At 38.3% G+C, this 23,483-nt stretch overlaps 2 protein-coding genes across 15 annotated transcripts; one reads left to right on the plus strand and one right to left on the minus strand.

The window, feature by feature from the left end:
• Positions 1-9,975, plus strand: LOC141777444 (E3 ubiquitin/ISG15 ligase TRIM25-like). Its single transcript, XM_074651685.1, has 8 exons — positions 1-663; positions 2,301-2,387; positions 2,466-2,699; positions 3,293-3,452; positions 3,542-3,592; positions 5,682-5,741; positions 5,843-6,620; positions 9,935-9,975. Exons 1-7 carry the CDS (start codon positions 67-69, stop codon positions 6,367-6,369), a joined length of 1,716 nt encoding a protein of 571 aa, XP_074507786.1. The 5' UTR covers positions 1-66; the 3' UTR covers positions 6,370-6,620; positions 9,935-9,975.
• Positions 9,794-23,237, minus strand: eef1da (eukaryotic translation elongation factor 1 delta a (guanine nucleotide exchange protein)). Of its 14 annotated transcripts, XM_074651700.1 has the most exons (12): positions 23,183-23,237; positions 22,896-22,994; positions 22,379-22,400; positions 20,903-20,938; positions 17,795-17,909; positions 16,702-16,773; positions 15,149-15,199; positions 13,972-14,053; positions 13,222-13,310; positions 11,711-11,911; positions 10,554-10,748; positions 9,794-9,900 (listed from the first exon to the last, which is right to left on the minus strand). In XM_074651700.1, exons 1-12 carry the CDS (start codon positions 23,220-23,222, stop codon positions 9,862-9,864), a joined length of 1,041 nt encoding a protein of 346 aa, XP_074507801.1. In that variant the 5' UTR covers positions 23,223-23,237; the 3' UTR covers positions 9,794-9,861. The 14 variants fall into 14 exon arrangements, with proteins under 14 accessions (XP_074507801.1, XP_074507802.1, XP_074507803.1 ...); XM_074651701.1 differs by lacking the exon at positions 20,903-20,938; XM_074651702.1 differs by lacking the exon at positions 16,702-16,773.
• Between the last annotated feature and the right edge of the window lie 246 nt (positions 23,238-23,483).

Raw genomic sequence — 23,483 nt, forward strand, 5'->3', positions numbered from 1 at the left:
TGTTATCAGCACACCTGTGAAGCTACGCCCATCTTGTGTCCAGTTTCTGTTCAGAGTGAGGAGGAAATGGCAGCAACAACTATTTCTATTGAAGAAGACCAGTTTTCTTGTTCAGTGTGTCTGGAGGTTTTGAGAGACCCGGTTACGATCCCCTGTGGACACAGCTACTGTTTGGACTGCATTGACGACTACTGGAACAGGGCCAAGCAGAAAGGCCAGTACAGCTGCCCACAGTGCCGGCAGGTGTTTAACCCGAGACCTAAGCTGAGTAGAAACACAGTTCTTGGGGAAGTGGTGGAGAAGTTTCAACGATCTGGAGTTCAAGCTGCAGCTCAAAACTTGGCCAAAAAACCCGAGGAGGTGATAAAATGCAGCGTTTGCACGGTGCGTAAAAGCAAAGCTGTTAAATCGTGCCTGGTGTGCTCCGAGTCTTACTGCGCGGCTCACGTGAAAGTCCACGAGGAACACTTTCACGGGAAGAGCCAGCACAAGTTGATCCCAGCTGCAGATCAGCCCAGAGAGAAGTTACTGTGCCCACATCACGATAAAGCACTGAGGCTGTACTGTCGCACCGACCAGCAGCGTGTGTGTTCCCAGTGCGTTAAAGAGAGACACAAGGGCCATGACACAGTCTCCGTGTTCGAGGAGAGAGCAACACAACAGGTGAGTTTGGTTATTTCATGAGGCAGTAATGAATTATTCATTTAAATTGTGTGGGCGTTTGCTTTGCAGTCAGATATACTTAGATTATTACTTACTTACTTTTTATTTTAGTGCTTTAAAATAAGTACATCATTTAAGTTTGTGCACCAATATCCAGACAGAGGATTTATCTGAAAGTATGTATTTGATATTTTTTTTAAAGGGTAGGCTACTCAGCCTGTGATATTTTCTTTTCAGTGAAGAGTTTTGTCAAGTTTGATAAAATAACATTGATTACATCACTATGACATCACAAGGGTTATTTTAGCTGTGGTATTGACAGAGGTGTAAGAAGTATTCAAATAGTTTACTTAAGTGAAATTATAAAATACCACAGTGTAACTAAAAGTCCTGCATTCAAAATCTTATTTAAGTAAAAGTACTAATTATAGGCTACAGAATCACCCATTTCAGAAAAATGTATAGACCTATTATATGACTGGATTATGATTATAGATACATTAATGTGTTCATCAAAACATGTATCTGTTTTTATTTTATTTATTTTTTTCCCACTCACAATGTTTTGTTTGGTTACGATTGCCCAGAAGTCTTTATAGATATTTAAATCAATATCCTCACAAACACTAACCACACACACACACACGCACACCCACACACGTCTTTTTTGATATATTTACTGTATTGTTATTGTTGTTATTATGTATATCTTGCCCTAATTGTTTATCACTATTATGTAGTCATATTATTTATTTATATTAACCTTGTCTGTAGGTGGAGGCTCCAGATAAGCCCAGTGTTTTTTTTTGCCTCTTCCTGCACTGTATATTATTCATTTATTTTTTATGTTATGTTGTATAGTCTTAAATTGTGCAAAAAAAAACATCAATGCTGCAGCTGCTAAAGGTGGAGCTAATTTTAATTTATGGATAGCTTGTGATTTTCACCTTGGATCAATTGTCTTATCTTAACCGATCATAAAACATTATTATAATTCATTTGTTGATTTAAATTTTGTATTATTAATTTTAAACTGCAAAGTAACTAGCAACTTAAATTATTAAAAAAAAAGTAGTGGAGTAAGAAGTAGGCTACAATATTTCCCTCTGAAATGTAGTAAAAGTATAAAGTAGCAGAAAATGGCAATACTCAAGTTAAGTACTAGTACCTCAAAATTGTACTTAAGTGCAGTTCTTGAGAAAATGTTCTTATTATTTTCCACCACTGGGGATTGATGGTAGAGATAAGAACCTACCGTTTCCATAATGCTCTGGGGGATGTAAACAGGAAGTATTATGTTGTCATGCATTCAGTGAGTTATCCGCATGGTTAGCTGTGGGTTACAACATTTTTTAGCCTTTATATTTTTTTTAGTGTCTTTTATAGCCTGGTGTGAAGGCCTTAACATTTCAAATATCAACTGGGGGATGTAAAATGTGCCCTGGTCATGCAGCCATATCTTGTGCCCTGATGTTACTGTGTCAGAAGTTTAGGTTGATAGACCAAAGGCCTTCCAGTGCAATCTAATCCTTTTGATTGTAAAATCCAAAAAGTTGAAAGTCAACTGTGGGGGGAAAAAATGACTGAGCAGCCTGAGGGACTGCGTTGTGCGATATTCATCTTTTTTATTCTCTTAGAAAAAACTCCAAGAAGCCTCTTTGAAGTCTGTGCAGAAATTGAAGGACACTGAGAAGGAACTTAGATATGTTGTCCGATACATCAAGGTGAGTGCATTTTCAATATAGGAGCTTTACATATGCTGTTGACATACACTATAAACAGAAAATGTTTCTCCTCCACAGCACTCCACAGAAGCAGCGGTGGAGGAGAGTGAGAGGATTTTCTCCAAGCTGATCCGCTCCATAGAGAAACAAAGCAGTGAGGTGAAGGAGGTGATGAGAATCCAGGAGAGAGCAGCTGTCAGTCAGGCTGAGGAGCTGCTGGAGAAGATGCAGAGGGAGACCGTCGAGCTCAGGAGGACCGATGCCGAGCTGGAGAAGATTTCTCGCACTGAGGACCACATCAACTTCTTTCAGGTTTGGAGCAAAACATAACTCGGTGATGTGGGAAAAGGTCTCTCTAACCATGTATTTATCACAGTGGTGGAAGTAACTAAGTACATTTACTCAATTTTTTTAGGTACCTACTAGGATATTGCCATTTTCTGCTACTTTATACTTCTACTCCACTACAATTCAGAGCCAAACATTGTATTTTTCATTCCACTACATTTTATTGAGAACTTAAATTGCTGGTTACTTTCCAGATTCAGATTAAAAATATAATCAACAAATAAATAAGGTTATATTAATAAAACTTAATTAATCCCTTGGGAAGTCCACAAGCTACCCAACAGTATATAAAGTAATCTATATAAAATATACATAAATAAATTGAAATGATCCCTACCTTTACCAGCTGCAACATTAAAATGATGTACACATTAATGCATCAATAAAAACATAATCTCAAGCAATGATTATTGCAAAACTTGGCTACAGACTGTATACACTGTACTACATGTTTTCAGGCTTTTAACCAGAACTAAAAGGTGTGACCTTTGTCAGGGTTGTTGCCTTTTGCATTTAAATACTGTCCTCTAATTTGGCTGTGTTGCATGTCACCGCAGAAGTGCAAGTCTCTTCATTTCCCTACAAAGACTGTGGAGATGCCCAGCACTGATGCACTTCAATACATGATGTATAAAACCATGAGAGGAGCCCTGGCTGATCTCAGAGGCAGTCTGGATGAAACACTTGAAAGAGAATTCAACAGGATCTCTGATAAAGGTATGATGTCTCTTTTACACATGATTACCATAAATGTGATTATTTTGTGAACAGTAAATACTCACTATTTGCTTTTCTGCATTTCCAAGTAATTTCACTGAAGGAAACCAACAATCAAAGTACATCTGAAAAGACTAAAGGTAAGTGAGTTTCTTAAGTGGTTACACTGACTAAACCCCTCCCCCGAACAGCGATTGTCCAATCACAGTGTAAGACCAGATTGTTTCACGAGTAGCCAGTTTACAAGCTAATTTGAAACCAATAAAAAGCTAAATCATCGTCAGACGATAGCCAGTGGGTTCTCAGATTGCATTTCTGCCGATACGTTCTGCCTCTTTTGCTCTCCACGCGGACTGTTTACCCGCATTCAACCAACCACAGCCTGCTCGAACGTGATTGTTCAATACTACTCGGACTACAAGCGGAAACCAGAACGCTTCTGGTACAAAAACCTTTTGTTGCCTACAGATTCAACATGAATGCAGAATCTGTTTGTAGAGATTATGGCAAGTAACTATGGAACGGAAGGTCTGTAAATACAAGGAATGGATTATTTTAGCACGATGTCATGTATGTAGTCAGTAAGGGCACATTACTGCGTCTTTGAGATCACTAAAAAGCGCTATATAAATCTAATATATTATATTATTATTATTATTATTATTATTTAAGATCTCTTTTACAAGATTTCAGATTTAAAATGAGTCTGCTTGACACCATTAAAAAGACAACCCGACTGCGTTTTAACCAATTTATGGAAGCAACTCTAGCTTAATCTAGCCATATAGTTTAGCTACAGTTAATAAAATCTATCAAGCCAGCTTTTGTGTACTCTGTCTGAAGTCAAACCCTGACCTATAGATCACTGAAAATTTGCCACCGTTGCCTTTGTCATAGGTGGAATTTGCTTGATGGTCAAAGTCACTGTGACCTCACAAAACATGTCATTGACCATAACTCAAGAATGCACAATGCCAGTTTCACACAATTGTCTAATAGGATAAAATGATGAAGTGATGACATTTTGGACAGACATGGATGTAATCTAATTAATCCAGTTAACTAATTCTAGTTAACTGGATGTGTGCCTTGCCAGAAAGGGAAGGTTTAAAGGGACAATATGAAATATATTTACTGCATTAAATCATAAAATAACCATGATATGTCATCAGAGATTAAGGAAACATACTAAATTGAAATACTGGTTTCTCTGACAACAATGCTACAGCCAGTATGTTCTCCTTTTTGAAAATTTCCATTCCGGTCCGGAACGTCTTTTTGTATTTTTGGCCTGTGTGAATCCCGTCCACTGCCCATTTCAACACCCTGTGTTGCCACTTGTGAAACAAATTGGCAATTGTTTAGCCATGGAAGCAAGCACACAAACTGGATCAACAGAGATAATGTTGGATTCTACCTGACCTAAAAAGCCTCGGGATCTTTCTAAAAAGCTACATGACTTGTTGGATTTGCAGGGCTTAGCTAACTGTCAGTTAAGTTTCTGTCAATAAGAGACACATGAAGAGGGAGGAGTCGCTGGTTCCTCAAGTGTTCTGTAAACATTCTGTTTTCCCATTTCAATTTCATCTTTACATAATATCCTCAACTTAACATAGAAACACAGGACTCCAGACAATGTAACGATCCTGTAGGTTTATGTTATATCCACCAGTTTTAATAATTTCAACTTTGTATCTGAGAAATCATGTTTTGTCTGTTATTTTAGCATGGCAGACTGATCTAAAAACTACAAAACCCACGAGCCTTGGCCACCGTTGCCATGGAGGAGACTGTTGGCATATTCAAAACGACTTTGTCATTACAGCTGAGACCAAAAGATGGCACATAGTTGCTGAATTCATCCACAATTGACCCAGAATTTAAACGCTGAAATGCACCTTGGGAGTTGTAGTTAATGTCTACCTTTTTTAAGTTTTTACGTACACAGGCTTGTACCTTCAATTTTTTTGTGAATGGGAGAACCAGCTGTTTCTGAAGGAATATGAAATCTTTAATACTGATGATTTAACCAGGAGAGTTAATGCTGATCCAAACAGCAGATGTGCTCCAACTGTGAGTCATGTAACATTGTCTATAGGAAAAAGAGTGTACGTTTGACTTCTGGAACCAGGAACCATCCGACATGGCACCTCCCACTCCATTACTTTATTTTCTTGTATTTAATTTTTTGAAAAAATGAATGTGTTATCCCCTACATCTGTCTAACAGCAAAAGACACTGATATACCATACAACTCAGAACCGAAGACAAGAGCTGATTTTCTACAATGTAAGTACAATTATTTTATAAACCCTAAGTAACATCCATCTTTATGAAAACCAATGACTAGTATTGTTATTAGTCTGACAATGTGCATCTACTGTGTCCAGATCACAACGATATAATCCTAGACCCGAACACAGCCAACCCTTATCTAAGCCTCTCTGAAAGTCGAAGAGCAGTGACCACACGGTCGGAGCCACAGCCCTACCCAGACCACCCGCATCGCTTCTCCAGCTGGGCCCAGGTGCTGTGCAGAGCTGGGATGGCTGGACGCTGCTACTGGGAGGTAGAGTGGGCCGGTAATGGAGGGGTTTCCATCGGCGTCTGCTACAAAAACATGGGCAGGAGTGGAGGAGGGAGCGACTGCAAGCTTGGACATAACTCCAAATCCTGGAGCCTGGACTGCTCTCATTTGGCCTGTTCATTTCAGCACAACAAGGAGAGTGTAACCGTCGCCGCCATCTGCTGCACCAGAATAGGAGTGTATCTGGACTTTAGGGGTGGGATTTTGTCTTTCTATAATGTTTCTGATGCAGTGGTTTTACTCCATAAAGTCAAGACTACATTCACGCAGCCTGTATACCCAGGGTTTTGGGTGGGTTTGAGCTCTTCTTTGAGGCTGTGCTCTCTTTAAATATACAGATGAGTGCACTCCATCAACAGTTCTCAAGTAACCTTGTAAGTATGGGTTTCAACATATTTACGTTTGGCTGGGAATTATAATGAAATTCAGACAGATGTTTGTCATTTTAATAACTGTGCAACCCAAAAGCCCCAGCAGCACTTTGGTGGAGCAGGTAAACAACTGGTGGAGCTTAGGTCTTATGGAAGGCAGCAACATCTACTCTCTCGATCTGTAAAGGAAGAAACGTACAATAAGTCAAGGTGTGTATTTGTCTTATATAGTGATTTTTTTGCATGAAATTCATTTTATTTTAAATTAGTAATTTGTACATCAAAGCTATTTTATGAAATTAATAATAAAGCATTTAATATCAACAGACTACGAATATTTTTTATACTTCAAGGATGTAATTCCCCCTCAACCTTTAGAGAGAAAGTTTTGCTATTTTCTGGAATAATATATACTGTACATACTATACTATGACATTTTTAAAGAAAATGTTCTGGCATACTATAGTATGACTTTTTATGACATACTATACTGTGACTTATTATCGACATACTATACTATGACTTTTTTTTTTTTTTTACCAAAAAAACCATATAGTATGCCATAAAGTCATAGTATAGTATGTTGAAAAAATGTCATAGTAAAGTATGTTGGAAAAAAAGTCATAATATTGTATGACGGAAAAAATGTCAATATAGTATGTTGAAAAACAATTTAAAAAGTCATAGTATAGTACGTTGTAAAAAATGTGCTTAGACTCGGGTGTCTGTACAAATTAACTTCAGTATTTCCCAAACATCCACAGAAGACACCTGGACAGCTCTGAGGCAGGCCAGGGCAAATCCACCGGTCAAAAAGTCTGCAGACTGTCAAGATATTATACTGACAACATAGCATAATGCTAATTTCCTTTTGTGTTCATCTTTTTTTCCCCTCGACTGTTGTCAGGCTTCCTAGGGGCCTCCCCGTCCGTCCAAGTTACACTGGGATGGTATACTTCTGTTGATGTGAAGGTCAATCATTGGCTAACTGGCTGAAGAAGTTACAAGCTTTTCAGACGTATACAGTATGTTACATATTTAACTTTGTTTCTACAGCATTTCACTGAAATGACGGAACAACAGTTATACTTTATGTAACCAAACCAGTAAGTACTGGTGGTTTTAAGCCCAGATGTGTAGGTTCTGTGGTGGAATAGCCTCTAACTAAGTTAATTTACTGTAAGTATTGTACTTAAGAACAAACATCAGGTGCTTATACTTTGAGTAGTTTGTGCCACTTATGTGGCAAAAGAAAAAATAATCAGTGTTGTATGTCGAAAACATAAAAAAGTAATGGTATAGTATGTCGACATTTTCTAAAAAAGTTATAGTATAGTATTTTGAAAAAAAAGTCAGAGTATACTATGTCGAAAAAATAAGTCATACTATAGTATTTCGAAAAAAAGTCATACTATAGTATGTATAAAGTCATAGTATGGTATATCGAAAAAATAGTCAAAGTATGTTGAAAAAAGTAATATGGTATATCGAAAAAATAAAAATCATAGTATAGCATGTCGACAAAATGTAATTTTATAGTATGTTGAAATTTTTTTTTTAAAGTCATATAGTATGTCGAGAAAAAGCCATAACATAGTATGTCGAAAGAAAGTCATAGCATAGTACGTCGAAAGTTATAGAATAGTACGTCGAAATTTAAAAAAAAAAGTCAAGAGTATGTCGAAAAAAGTAACATATGTAAAAAAAAAAATGTCACAGTAGTCTGTCGAAAATTTTTAAATAGTAATATAGTATGTAAAAAAATAGTCATTAGTGTCAAAAGTCATAGTATATCGAAAAAATAAGTCATACTATAGTAAGTCGAAAAAAAGTTACAGTATAGTATGTCGAAAAAAAAATCAAAGTATAGTCTGTCGAAAAAAATAAAGTCATAGTATGTCGAGAAAAAGTTATACTGTAGTATACTATGTTGAAAAATAAAGACATAGTATAGTGTCAAAAAAAATCTCATAGTATAGTCTATCGAAAAATTTTGAAAAGTCAGAGTATGGTATGTTGAAAAAGTCTTAGTATAGTATGTCAAAAAATGTAAAAAAGGTTAAAGTATGTATGTAAAGTATGAACATTTTCTTTTTTAAAGTCAGTTTATTGTCAATTTTTTTTTAAATCCATACTATAGTATGTCGAAAAAATAAAAAGTCACAGTATAGTCTAAAGAAAAGGTAGCATATTATGGTTGAAAAAAATCAAATAAAGTCATAGTATAGTATGTCCAAAAAAAGTCATATGTTGGAGAAAGTCATAGTATGTGTTGAAAAAAGTCATAAAAATATCAATGTCTTCAATTAATTGTTTCATATCAGACATTTGTGTGGAATTATAAGTAGCTTTTGAGTTCTTGAGTTATGCCAAAAATGTGTATCGTGAGGTCGGTTACCTCGACCTTTGAACATCAAAATCGTATTATCATCCTTCAGTCCAAGTGGACGTTTGTGCTCAATTAGAGAAAGACGTTCCTGAGAAATTGCGTTCACGATAATGGACCGGATGGACGACCTGAAAACATAATGCATCTGCCTGTCGCAGATGAAGTCTTACAAATGTCATAGTATAGTGTGCCATAAAAAAATCATAGTATAGTGTGTCAAAATCATTTTGATTGCATTGTTTTCTACTGGAGTGTTCTAACTGGCGAACGATGCAGAGTGACTGAACTTTTGTCAGACGCCCGGTTTCTATTTATTCCTGTCGCTCACTTTGAAAGCCCTGAAATGGACAAAGAAGGGCTCATTTGTGAAGTTGAAATGAGGAGTTATATTTAGGGATACGATCGGGAGATCGGCATTAACGCTTTCTAGCCACTGATAGCAGGCGGGGGGGCAGCATAGTCCTGTTTTAATATCATAAAAAATGTCATGAGTCATCGTAGAGAATGCCATAAAAATAAAAATAACTTTTATGGCATACTATACTATGACATTTTAATGATATTTTTCTAATACTAGTGCACTGCCCCTTTGTGACGTGGCCATTTGCTTGGCCCCAAAGAAATGTCTGAATGACTGAGTGCCAAATTAGGGAGCTAGCATGTGATTGAGGGCCGCCAGGAAAAGTGCACACATAAAGCAAAATATTTTCCATCTCACTTCCACATTAAACTGCTAAGTTGTCCTTTGAAATCACTAACTATAGCTAACAGCACTAGCATTGATGACCAAATGTATTTGCAGGGACACTCGCAAGGTGCCACTAGTTGCCAGACTACATTCGCCCAGCCTGTATATTCAGGATTGTGGGTGGGTTTGAGCTTTACTTTGAGGCTGTGCTCTGTAAAGATGACTGCACTCCAACGATTCTCAAGTAACCTTGTAAGTAAGGGGTACACAATATTTGTTTGACTGAGAATAATAATGAAACAGAGGTTTGTGCTCAAAACTTAGCATTTTAATAACCGTGCAAACTGGAAGCAGCAGCAAGACTTTGGTGGAGCTTAGATCTTATTGAAGGCAGCAACATCTACACTCTGGATCTGCAAAGGAAGAAGAAAAGTTGAATAAGTCAAGGTGTATATTTAAGCATATTTAGGTTACATAGTGATTTATTGTGCATCAAAGTTATTTTATTTAAACTTTCTATAATTCAAGCATGTCACTTATTCCCCCTCAACAGTTTGGGAAAAACGTTTATTCTGTTTCTGGCGAAGATTTAAATGAGAAGATCAATACCACGCTCTTATCTATTCTGTTAAGGCTACAGCAAGCAGATGGTTAGCTTAGCTTAGCACAGAGACTGGAAATGGGAAAAGAGCTAACCTAGCTCTGTCCAAAGTTACAATATATGTCTACCATCACCTCTAACGCTCAATATATGAACATGCTACATCTCATTTGTTTAAACCCGAATTCTGGTCAAACATTAGGCCTTTTTGTGTTTATTGAGCTTAAAAACAATTGATAGGCCTATCAATGATGTGTGTAGATTGGAACACGCATTTATGAGTACAGCAGTTTTCCAATGCTCTGCGTACCACAAATTAAATTCCATACATCTCCATAGTATTGGGGTGGAGGCAGAAGTATAACAGATGTCTTAAAATCAAAGCGCTCTACATGGCACACGAGGTAAGATAATTAAGTCCTCTGATTATGGTGTAAAGATTACATCAAAGTGGTTGTTACTTACATAGTCCTCAAACTTGGTGATCTCCTCCTCCAGGATGTCGGTGCCAACTTTGTCGTCCTCGACCACGCAGTTGATCTGCAGCTTCTGGATGCCGTAGCCAACTGGCAGCAGTTTGGATGCTCCCCACAGGAGCCCGTCCATCTGCACCGAGCGCACACACTCCTCCAGCTTCTTCATATCTGTCTCATCGTCCCACTAAAGGAACACATGGAGGAGAGCAGACACACAGAACATTAATTTAACCAAAGACACAATTCAACACAGTTTGCTGCAAAAACTTCAACATATGTTGAATGACTCAGCATACTTCCTAGTTTTGACTACATGCATGTTTAACATCATTTTGCTGGAGTGATGAATAAATAGATTGGGTTTCATTTTGGCTGAATGATTTTAAATTATTTAAGTTTATTTAATGAGTCAAAACTGATTTAAAGGACATTAAATACAAACTTTTTGCAAGTTTTTTCTTAACCTTTTCCAAAACAGAAAAAAAGTTAATCATTATACCAGCAAATTCATGGCCTGGGAAGAAAAATGTTATGATTTTAATAAAGTTATGTGGTTCTTAAAGGACCAATATGTTATATATTTACTGTAATAAATCATAAAAAAACCTTGATACGTCATCAGAGATTAAGAAAACATGCTAAATTGAAATACTGGCTTCTCCGACAACAATGCTACAGCCAATATGTTCTCCTTTGACATTTCCATACCGGTCCGTAAAGTCTGTTTTTGTTTTTGCCGGTGTGATCCTGTCCACTGCCCATTTCAACACACTGCTGCCACATATGGAACAAATTGGCCTGCATACACAGCCTTCTGCAGCCACGGAAGCAAGCAAACGAACCGGACCAACAGATATAACGTTAACGTTAGATTCGACCTGAAAAGTCTCGGCACATCTCTACTGCTACACATCGACTACTGCTGGCCAGAGGCTAACACAGTCGTGTCTAGAAGGTAACCCTCAAATTGCAAAAACATGTGCTAACTGATATCAGTCACACTGGAGGAGCAGACGGGCCACAGTTCCAATGTTCTGAATTTGGACTGCTTTTACCGAAGTGCTACACATTGATCCTTTAAGTTATATGAAAACACAACTGGCATTTTAATATGAGCTACACGATACAGGTTAGGAGGACACGTACGGGCTTGACGTCCAACAGGATAGATGACTTGGCGATGAGGGTGGGTTTCTTGGACTTCTTGGCTGCATAGGCATCTATGCGCTCCTGCTTGAGGCGTTCTGCCTCCTCGTCGTCATCATCACTGCCGAACAAGTCCATGTCGTCATCATCATCGTCGTCACCATTTTCCACCTTTACTTGAGCAGCGTGTACAGGGGCAGCCTGGTCAAAGCAATGGAAAAGGACAGGATTACATCTGTTAAGGTGTGCTCTTCTGAGGGCTTTTTCCAATAAGGTTTTATCCTTCCCTTTTTATCTCCATTTGTTCGAACAATTAAAACATCATACATTAATAGAGCATCTTTAGATATGGGCGGGGAAGGAAGGAAGCCAAAGGGATTATACAAAGTCCTCCCCAATACAAAACAATTTCATCAAGTTAGGGCCGATCCAAATGTTTCAAAGCTTCGACCATTGCCATGGTAACTGACCTCCAAATAGAGGTATTCGAATGCTTCGTTTTCTTATATACAAGAATGTAATAATAATGTATAAATCACAAAATAGCCCATGAAATAAGGAATAATCCCACAACATTATTCATATTTAGCATTAATCATTATTAGTTATTCTCAGACGGATATCGCTGTTTGTTGTGTGTAGAGGTGCGTGTGTGTACAGTAGTGCGGCAGCAGCACTGTCCCAGGCACTGAAACGGGGGAGATGGCAACCGATAGACAGAAGAACATGTCAGCCTGCCGCGCCGCGAAGCTTCAAATACCTTTCTTCGAAAACATTTCTCACCAAAGTTTCAAATCCCAAAAATGGTATTCGGGACAGCCCTAAATCAAGGATTATCATAAACATCAACACCAAGACAAAGCAAACTAAAATAACAAAAGCAGATAATCAAAACAGAAAATAGGGAATTTACAATAAAAAAACGAGGAAAGAAATAAAACATAAAAAATGTCCTTGCCACTGTAAACGAGATTATTTTTTTCAATTACACATGTAACAAAATAGATTACATTATATTCTATTTCAAATTGCTCCAGAGAGACAAGGTTGTCTTGCCTCTTTCAGTTGTTTTTTAAATACAGAGAGCGTATGCATGTAGTACGGCTGCACAATTAATCAAAAGCGCGATATGGCCTACTGCAATTTTCAAATCACAGGATAAGGAGGATATCACATTATTTGTTAGGTGAAATGTCCAAATACTATTTTAAATTAAATATAGTTGTGCTGCAGAGATGTCCTGATCTACACATCATATTCTACAGACTTAACAAAAAATCTTGTTTGGTACATATCCCCGCAAAAAAAAAAAAAAAAAAAAAAAAAAATCATTTTAATGTTTTTCAATGAAAATTAGAATAATGATGTAAAAATGATCATACCCTTCCACATCGCAAATCATATCGCAATTGCAATATCAGTCTAAATAATCTCAATTACATATTTTTCAAAATCGTGCAGGCCTAGCATGTAGTAAAAAAACAACAACTACCACATTCTTAGTTATCTACCTTAGCACATGGGACGCCTGCTGGGCTCTTTTCCAGCTGAGCCACTCTGGACTCCAACTTCTGCAGGGCAGCTCTCATCTCCTCCACCACTAACAAGCAAACACAACAGAATAGAAAATACTTTGTCTACTTTTTGCGGACAAAAAGGAACAAATTTGTCTCTGGTTCGCATGTACAAAATCTATTAAAAAAGGTACATTAAAACAACAAATCACATCCAGACAAGACGCATTAAAACACATTTACATAATAACACGATTGAAGCTACATTAAAAGGAGCGCCAGGTGAGGACTGAATCAAAGTTAAATAAACAGATAGAAGATGTTGTGTGCGGAGGTAGCAAGCTGGCTTCAAAACGTAGCTCTCCTTACTGAAGATATTTTATGGCAACAGGGACAAACTATTTTTTATAGATGTTTTTCTTTGCACAGGGGACTGTACCTTTTCCCTGAAGGCAGTAGCTGAAAGTGGTGATTTAAGGGACGGCTGTGGTCGTCTAAGATTTTGACAGTGAGGTTTGCTTGCAGCCTGTAATTTTACTGCCCAGTTTGACTACTTTAGAAAGCTCGGTCTTGCACTTAGGTGCTCAAACCAGGACACAATGTTAGAAGTAAATATACTTTCAATTAGGGATTGGTATACTCTGTTTAAAGTGCAAAAAGGAAAGAGAAAAGTAAGTATGAATACTGTGTAACATGTAAACAAAAGCTCAAGAAGACATGAAATAAAAAACACACAAACACACACACCTGTGTGCAGAGTGTGGTTCTCCAGTTCCATGCTCTTCATGCGTGTAACCAGCTCCTGGTCTCCTCCTCCATATGAAGATGACTGTGGAAAGATGAACACAAATTAATTAGCAAATGTCGCAGGTCAGGGCTCAAATGGTGACAAAGCAAATGTACTCTCATCCAGGTTGAGAGCCAATCGAAGCCTGGAGAGAAGAAGCAAGCAAAATTCAAAGTGGTGAGGTTTAAAAAAAATAAAAACAAAAACCATGCAAGGCTGAAACCGATTACACAATGATTTGGATACATTTCAAACACACACACAAACACACACAATGCTAATGCTAAAATGAACTCCCTTGATCTCCAATAAAGAGAGGATTTAATGTTTAAAATGACAGCATGCAAGCAAACTCTGTGCATGAGAACTTTAATTTTCCCCACCAATAATAATCCTTTAAAGGGAACAGTTCAACATTTTGGGAAAAACGTATTTGCTTTCTTGCAGAGATAAGAAGAACGATACCAATCAAAAACAGACACTTTGGTATTTGTATGAATTAAAGTAACAAGATATAATGTGTTAATTAGTGGAGGTGCTGGTAGGTAGGTGGATTATTTGATATCTTTGGAGAGAGCCAGGCTGGCTGTTTCCCCGTTTCCAGTCTTTGTGCAAAGCTAAGATAGGACAGATATGAGTAGTATCGATCTTCTGATGTAACTCGGCAACAATGTGAATAAGTGTATTACCCAGAATGTCAAACTACTCCTTTACGTTTCAGCAATTGTTGATCACTTCATTCAGAAGTTACACAAAAGGTTATCTGTCACTGTGTATAAGAATTGAGCTTTCAAGATAGAATATGTTGAAAGGAAATACTTGACTTCTGAACTTTGTTAGAATCTTAAATGGCATTTGATAATAATGATCACCATATCTAACAAAATCACCAAGATTGTTATAGTTTCCACCCCCAAACTCTGAATCAGCAAGTGGTATTGTATGAAGCTTAAAAAAAGAAAAAAGAAAAAAAAGGTGCAGGATGGTAAGACGGTGATTGAGGATGAGAAAGTGCTGTGACAATAGTAGCACACTCCACTCCAGGCAGCAGCAGACACAACCAGCTCACCCAGCTGGCTGTCTCAGCCATGCAGCGCTTCCAGGCCTGAGCAGCAAAGCTGGATGAGGAAGACTTACGTTTCTGTGCTGCCGTTTCTGCTGGCGCCCTTTGGGCAGGGCTGTTTTCACCTGCACCCGGTGATGTACAAAGTTGAGGTAAGGAGGAAAACACGAAGACAAAAAGAAAAGTACTGGTTGTAGATAGAAAGTCGGATGCTACACATGCTACAACTGCAGAGTTGTCAGTGAGAGGATAGAAACTGATGTCAATATTGTCAGAGATGCGATGAAACATTTTAAAACTGCATTAATCAACTTTTTACATCACAACTAAATCAACCAATCCAGAAGCTCAACAGAACCTTTTAAAACTGTTTTAGCACATGTTTGTCAGTGAATACCATACAATAGCTATTTTTGATTTGACGAAGCCTGGCTTACACTTAGAAATATAAATAAAAGTATATAATAAGTCATATAAATTGTCCAAATTAGTCATTTTAATATGAAACTCTCTTCTAGTTACTGCCACAGACAGCATTTGTTTGCTGAGAAAAAGCAAAAGGTAGTAACTCAAAGAGGGAATTTGGACAGTATGGACAGGAGGAACAATTACAGCTACCATTAATGCTTTTAATGTGCATAGGGACATGCTAGTATTGTTTTTAAACGGACTTAAAGCTGCAGTAGGTCACTTTGGGGAAAATATGCTTAAAGGTTATTTTTATAAAACAGTCACTACATCCTGACAGTAGTGCATGAGACAGATTTGTGGAAAATATCATGTTCCTCTGCCTCCCCCTCATGCTCCTAATGGCATTTGCAAGTTTCTACTGTGCCCGAATGAAAACAACCAATCAGAGCCGAGCTGGAGCCGAGCTGGAGCCGGCCAGTATCTCGGCAGCTGGCAAACTCTGATCAAACGGTCAAACTAGGCAGCGCTGATCAAATATTAATCAATATTCTGTTACTGTAATGCCTATTTCTCGCTTCAAATGTTTTCAGAAACATCTTGTAGTGTACTGTTTAGCTGTAAAATGTAAATGTAAAAGCACTGCCCACCAGCTGGAGCAAACTTTCTCTCCTCGGTTCTGATTGGTTGTTTTCCTCCAGTCTGTGAAATCTTGCAAATGCCATTAGGAGCACTGGGAAGAGGGAGAGGAACATGATTTTTTTCAGATTACCTGTCTCATGCACTACTGTCAGGATATAGTGATCGTTTTATAAAAATAACTTTTTTCATATTTGCTCAAAGTTACTAACTTCAGCCTTAAAAACATGTTAACTTATCCTTTAAGGTAACACAATTTGAGAATCTACTGATGAAAAAAAGCTGATTTTCCTATTGAACACTTGTTTATGCAAAAATTACCACACTTACTGTATACTGCTAACATATAGCAAACGACATAAAGACAAACACAGACGCAACTTACTGAAAGACTGCAATGAAGATTGTGGGAGAAGCAAGCAGAGGCGAGAGGGAAAAAGAGCGTCTGCAGCATGCATATAGCACTTGTCAAATATAAACTGCCATTACCCTGTTTTAAGGCTGGTACACGAACATTAGTGAGTACAGTCCTGCCACTACAGGGGGTGTGCCTGCGGCTCATTTGTAGCACAGTACTCACTCCGTTTAGGGACTGCAGGATATTCTGTCGGGATTTAGCAATGTCCTGCAGGATGGCATTTACGTCTCTCTCCTGCAGGTATATGTGGGTAAAGCAGTGATGAAGCGGGAGCAGTGAGAGAGATGGAAAGCAGCAAGCAAAACAGACAAAAGCAGGATGGACTATACACCCAACATTCAGTATGACTCAATGTAATTGCAAGTAGCAAATAAATGTGACCTACAGAGTTATCTAGTTGTGCCTCATGATGAAATATAAAAGGTTACACACATGTTGGCACCATGCATGAGGGTAACACAAACCCAGGATGATGACCTACAACCCTCAGGGTGCAGCTTCATTTTCCCACTTCAGTACATGTTGTACCAAAATGGGAACCATTTCCATTGAAACTACTTTCCAGCCAAGAAATATACCCAGCGAAATAAGAACGTGAGAGTGTGAGCTGTCGATTACAGAAACAATGTCCTGGTTATTTAGGATAAAGATATGTTTCACTCATCTCTTTTGCATTTGGGCAGCACTAGAAGAACATATCTCAAAAACTCAGCACATGAAACCAAAACTATCTGCATCGCTTGAAATCACAAGGCGTAGTGAGCACATATGGCTGTCTGTGTTGTGGGTGAAACAGAGCTGGAAGTGATCATTCTCTGATCTCCATTGTTTACCAGGCTTATGTAGTAAACTCTCTGCTGCCCTAGACAGCATGAGTAGCAGAGGCAGCTGCCAAACCACCTGACCCCTCTCACTAGGACGTGGCACTTCTAAATCGAGTGGCTTAAACTCTCATGCACACAGCTGCTCCGGGCTACAGAGGGCTGACTGACAGGGCAGCATGAGCTGGGGTGGTGGCATGGCAAGGGTCAAAAGGAGCTTCAAAAGACGGCAGCAAGAGACAACAGGAGGATTGGAAATAAAGGTTGTCTAAAAAACAAAATGTCCTTATTTCTATGAATGATCAGGTTTATGCACAATAAACAAGGTGCTGACAACAAAAGAAACACATTTGCTCTTGAGCTGCATAAAAATCAGTCAGGCTTTAAAAAGCGATTTTTCTTTGTGATTTTAACAAAATGTGTTCTTGTTCTACCTGTGAAGACGGTCCGTTGGCTCCCTCGTAGAAGCACTTCTCAGCTTCATCGTAGCGCTGTTTGTCGAACCAGATGTTCTCGGAGGCGAGGCACTGCAGTCCACTCATTTTGGTACTGAGGAGGAAAGTCAGAAAGTCAGGAGAAATAAGATAATGCAAAAAAAAAGACCCAACTAAACATTGATTTGCATCCAACATTTTATCTGCTAAAGCAATAGCCATGACCAGGTGTTTAGTCGTTACAGCCAGCACAATCAGTGACAAGAAATGAGTGACAGAACACGGCTTAATTAGATGCTTGTCCAGGTATATTACAGGTTACAACATCATGCAGAGCCACAGATGGTGTTGTGGGTGGAATAGGGAGTGACAAAACAAAGCGTAACACAGACAGTTTCAACTAAATACACAGTAAATGAATAGCAGAATAACAGGTATGTTTCTGTAAAATAAAAAGAAACATTTAAAAAATGAGTGAAAAGACTACTGCATATACTGTATGCTTCACATCCCTTCTCATTTTGCTGACGGGTTACTGCAGCAGACAAGCATCTACACATTCCTCAGTCAGTGAGACACAGTTGCCTCGTCTGCAAAGTCTGGATTATAGGACAAAAGGTCAGTCGCTGCCTGCTAACAACCCCCTGATAGCAGAGGTCCACTTCATTGTTCGATTATCAAGTGGGCGTTAAAAAAAAAAAAAATGCAAGGGACTGCACTGATATAGGCGGAGATACCAGTGAGACAAATTAAAGGCTCGTCAGATGCCAAAACACTCCAGAGCGCTTTATAATATTCTGTGACAGGATTTTACGAGTTTTATCACAGTGAAAATCATTTTATCTTTTGCCACAATGATCGTGAGATAAATAGTAGAAATACAGCTATCACATTACATAATCACCCGGCCACTGCAGCACCTTGAGATGATGTGTTGCTACAATGGTTGACAAAAACGCGAATGGCCCTCTCTACAGCCAGTTTTTGATCAGAGTAGAGTGCTTAGAGCGTGTGTACCTGGGAAGTGAGTGGTGAAGCAAGAGGGAGAGTGGCGGCGATGGGAGCGAGTAACGTTATCGACTCCGACCCAAGCAGGAGAAGTTAACCACAGTAAACATGGCTGTGCAAAATGCCGGACTCCATGGAGAGGGGACAGCTTCCGTATGGAGATATAAACGGCTAATTTTAAGATAATGAAAACACAGTTTTTATTATATTCCATTTGTGCCAATAGATCCCCCTAAATGTTACACACTAGTCCTTTAAAATCAGTCTGAATGTGGTCTAAACAAAAAAACTCCAAACAAAGGCTCATCTATAAACCTGCATCTCAAAAATATTATACACAATACACAAAACAGCATAACTGAAAAAGGCCAAACAACAATGCGTGACAGACAACAAATACAAAAAAAACTTCATAGAAGTTAAATTATCCGAAAACACACATCACGTCTCTCCCATTCCCTGTGTGAGAGGTGCCATACTTGTCCCATCTGGGCCTGCTTTCCGTCTCAGAGAAGCCCCTCTTCCTCTGGGTCGCCCCCCTGCTGCCTCTGCCCCCCTGCTCGGTCTCAGAGGAGGTGCGATTGCGGCCTCTACTGTACCGACGGTGGGGGGTACCAGAGGCCTTCACAGTGGTGACGGGGTGCCCCTGATCCTGCTGTTGACCGCGGCCGAGTCTGGACTGGAAGGTCATGTAGCTTCTGGTGTTTGGACTCCTTGGAGAGGATGACAGCGGTCCGTTGCCATTGGAGGCGAGCCACCGTTGGTAGTTGTGCTCAGCCTTCTCAAAGGCACTGCGGTTGTACAATGTTCCCTCTGCCTGCATGCCATGGAGGTTGGGGCTTTGACCATAGGATCCGCTTGCTTTCATGGAGTTGCTCAAACACTCCTCTTCAGCCCCAGAGCTTTGGCTCTCGGTGTGTTGCCGCAGCCTCCCAAACTGGACTTTGTCTCCGCTGATGATGCTTCTCTCCATAGTGGGATTATTACCCTGCCTGAAGGTCCCCACTGGTACAGCATGCTGAGGGGCTCCTCCTGGCTGATGGTTTGGCCCAGACTGATCCATTTCTCTATTAAAGGGGTCTCTTCTCTACTCACTTTTGTGTTTATGAGGAGAGAAAAGAAGCAACAGGTGGAAGCTAGAGCCATTAGTTCAGTGTGAAGTTAGCAGTACTTTAGTTAACGGTACTTTGGTTAGACGCATCAAAGAAAGCTCATAAAACAGCTGATACGTGATGCCAATGTGGTCTTGAGGGAAAAGAGACGGTGGATTGATCAATTACTTCGATTCTCCAGAAAATGTCATATTTTCCTTTAGAGCTGCAACGATTAATCGATTGTCAACTATTAAATTAATCACCAACTATTTTGATAATAGATTAAAAGGTTTGAGTCCTTTTTTAAGAAAAATAAAAGTAAAAATTCTCCATCTTTGACTTGTGGACAAAACAGTCGTCTGAGGACGTCATCTTTGGTTTTGGGAAACAATGATCCACATTTCTTTTCACCATTTTATAGACCAAATAACTAATCAAGTAATCAAGAAAATATCGACAGATTAATTGACAATGAAAATAATCAATTGATGCAGCCCTATTCCTTTACAGAAGAGTTCAGAATGAGTTTAACCCTTCTGAGAATAGATCAACCAGACAAGGGACTCATTTTAGGATTATGGAATAATGTCCAAAAAGGTCGAAACCGCTCATTGATCAATCTCACATTGGACTTTCAAAAACCAAAGCCAAACCAAACGATGCAAAACGTGATGCGGCTAACACAAATGACAGGTGAAAATGGCCAACATTCAGGTTAGGGTGTGTTTGCAGTGTTTCCTCAATATTCATCTCAAATCTAAAAATAAATGTAGTACAATTATTTACTACACATTTTTAAATAATTACTTTATGATTAAAAATAATTCAATCTTAACTTGAAACACACTTGGTGAATTACGCCCAGATAATGACAGGTGTGATGCTAAACTTGACCAAGGCTATCCCTTCAAACCCACAGCAGCTGTGTCCATTAATGAGGAAACACTGTGTTTATGCATTAAATATGTTTCTTTTGAAACATTCAGAAACTCAACCTCTGGCTCACCTTTGTTTTGGCATGCTGGAGGATAATGTACCCTGCCTATTGTGGAATGGAATATTTAAATAAATCAAAGTAATCACATAAATTTGAATAAAATTGAAAAGCACAGACGTTTCACTAAAGACAATCCAAATGTTTCTGATAGCATCGCTTCCTTTAAACATGCAGGCAAACAACCAAAAGACACCATTTACATTTTCAAGCCTGAAATAAAAAAGGAAACCACATAATGAAATTAAATAAATAAATAAACACTCACAAACATGAGCAATGCATTATTCACAACACAGTGCAGATACATAATCTCAGTTGCCAGTTTGTTAGGTACACCTAGCGTAAACTAATGCAGAAACAGCCCCGTAATAAATACTCCCCAACTGTCATCAAGAGGGGTTTTCATTGGGTCATTTTGGAGGCTACAGATTTTAGCTGTTGAATTATATTGTGTTAATCTGAGAGGAGTTTCTAATAAGGGTGTAAATCACAAGTTTCATCACGATGCAATATTATATTGATTATTTGGACAACGATAAGATATTTACTGATGTCACAAAGTCTACCATGATACAATTTAAAATTGATTCAATTCAGGTGCCTGCGATCAATAGATGACACCATATGTCCATTTAACACAATCAGTTACATTTATATCAACTCAAAAAAAGGAACTAAAGTATGATTTGACAATTTTATTACTGGGAAGGAGGGGTCGCTTGGATGGAAATGGTGACACAGACGTGCCACGGGAATGTCAAAATAAATGTGTATCTTAATGATGACGATGTGTAGCAATGTTTTCACTTTGCATTGATTATATTGGATCGTTGAATCAATATATCAATCCAGATTGATGTATCAACCCATTTTATATCAGTGCCAATTAAATATTTTGGATTTTGGACTGACGGTTGGACAACGCGAGCAATTTGAATATGTGACCTTAGACTATGGGAATTGTGATGGGTATTTAAAAACACATTTCTGCCATTTTACAGACAAAAAAGATTGATAATCTGAGAAAATAAATCCACAGATCCAGATGTTATCATTGATTTTGGTGGCTATTTTCTGGGGACAGAAGAGCCCAGTCATAAGCACTGATGACTGTAGAGCTGACATACATTGTATTTATTATTTCACATTTTTTACACCTTTTCAATCAGCCTCTAGTCAAAACAGCCTTAAACAGGAGAGTAGACTAAACACCTCTTAGTGTAATGCATTACAGTTCAAGTGCACCACAAACTACAGCCTCCAACATGACCATAAAGTTGAATCAACACCTCTCTGAAACAGTTTCAATGATAACATTTTAACCTTCATAAAGGTAGGATTTATTGCACGTCTGCTGTATTACTTTTAACTAGGTGTATTTAATAAAACTTGCAACTGAGAGCAAAATATTTCCATTACATCATAAAATCAGTGCATGTGTTAAAAGAGCATCAACTGAAAAGCAGCTGCAACACAAACACTCACCTTTGGTAACTTGAATGGGAAGCTAATGCCCAACAGAGAAATAAGAGATGTTCATAAACTTCCTTATGGAAAGACAACCACAGCATGACTATTATGTATACAATGTTTGAGGAATACCACCATCAAAACAAGATGAAATGCATTCACATTAATGGAAATAGGGGACACAAATAACCAACAATGTAACAATTCACCGGCAATGTGTCACTTGAGAATCACTGAAAGAAGAAGTGTGCAATAAGTGTATAACACCAGTCATAAATCAGGCAAATGGCACAGTTTAAGTAGTAGTAATAATAACAGTAGAAGTTGTATTTCATGTGCTGTTGCTCACAAAGACACTAGATAAAGTTTTGGTGTCACAAGTTTGTTTGACAGCCCGGCAACTTGTAGCTAGTTCAGCTGACCACGTGGCGCTTGGAAACTCTACATTAAAAATGAGTTGTGGGTTTTTCACAAACAGTATAACTTTTTGTTAACTTCCAGGTGGTAAAAAATACAGCTCTTCTGCACTTACTCTTGGTTTTATTCGACGTTTTATGGCTCGGTAAGCGTCCCGTTAGCGTGCTGCCTCGGCTGTAATCCAGAGAGAAGAGGACTCGTATTAGCGGACCGGCTGTATTCTACAGAGACAGAGGGGGGAGTGACGTCAGTTTTACCACTTTATACATGATTATACATTTATTATACATCGTTTTTGTTTAATGTGTATTTAAAACTAACATACAAACACACAGGAAAACAAGTTATTGTCTATGAATCCTGAAGATAAGTTCCGTGCTTTCGCTGCTATTTACGTCCTACCTTCATATTGGTATGATCCATTTTTGGCCAAATACTTCATTTCCCAGGATTCTATGCGATTCTAGGGGCCAGCCATAGATGTTTTTTGTGTTTTTTATTGAAGAAAATTAATTTACAAACATTAAGGCACAACTGGATAGGAAAGATAATTTAAATTATAAAAAAATAATATCATAACAAAATAAAAGGGGGTAGAAAATAATTCAAGGAACAAAAAAAAAAAAATGTATAAATACATAAATAAATAATAATAAGACTGCAATCTTCCATAGTAGCTCTAGGGGTCATCATCATATATGTT

The sequence above is a fragment of the Sebastes fasciatus genome, chromosome 11 (assembly GCF_043250625.1).
Source record: "Sebastes fasciatus isolate fSebFas1 chromosome 11, fSebFas1.pri, whole genome shotgun sequence".
NCBI lineage: Eukaryota > Metazoa > Chordata > Actinopteri > Perciformes > Sebastidae > Sebastes > Sebastes fasciatus.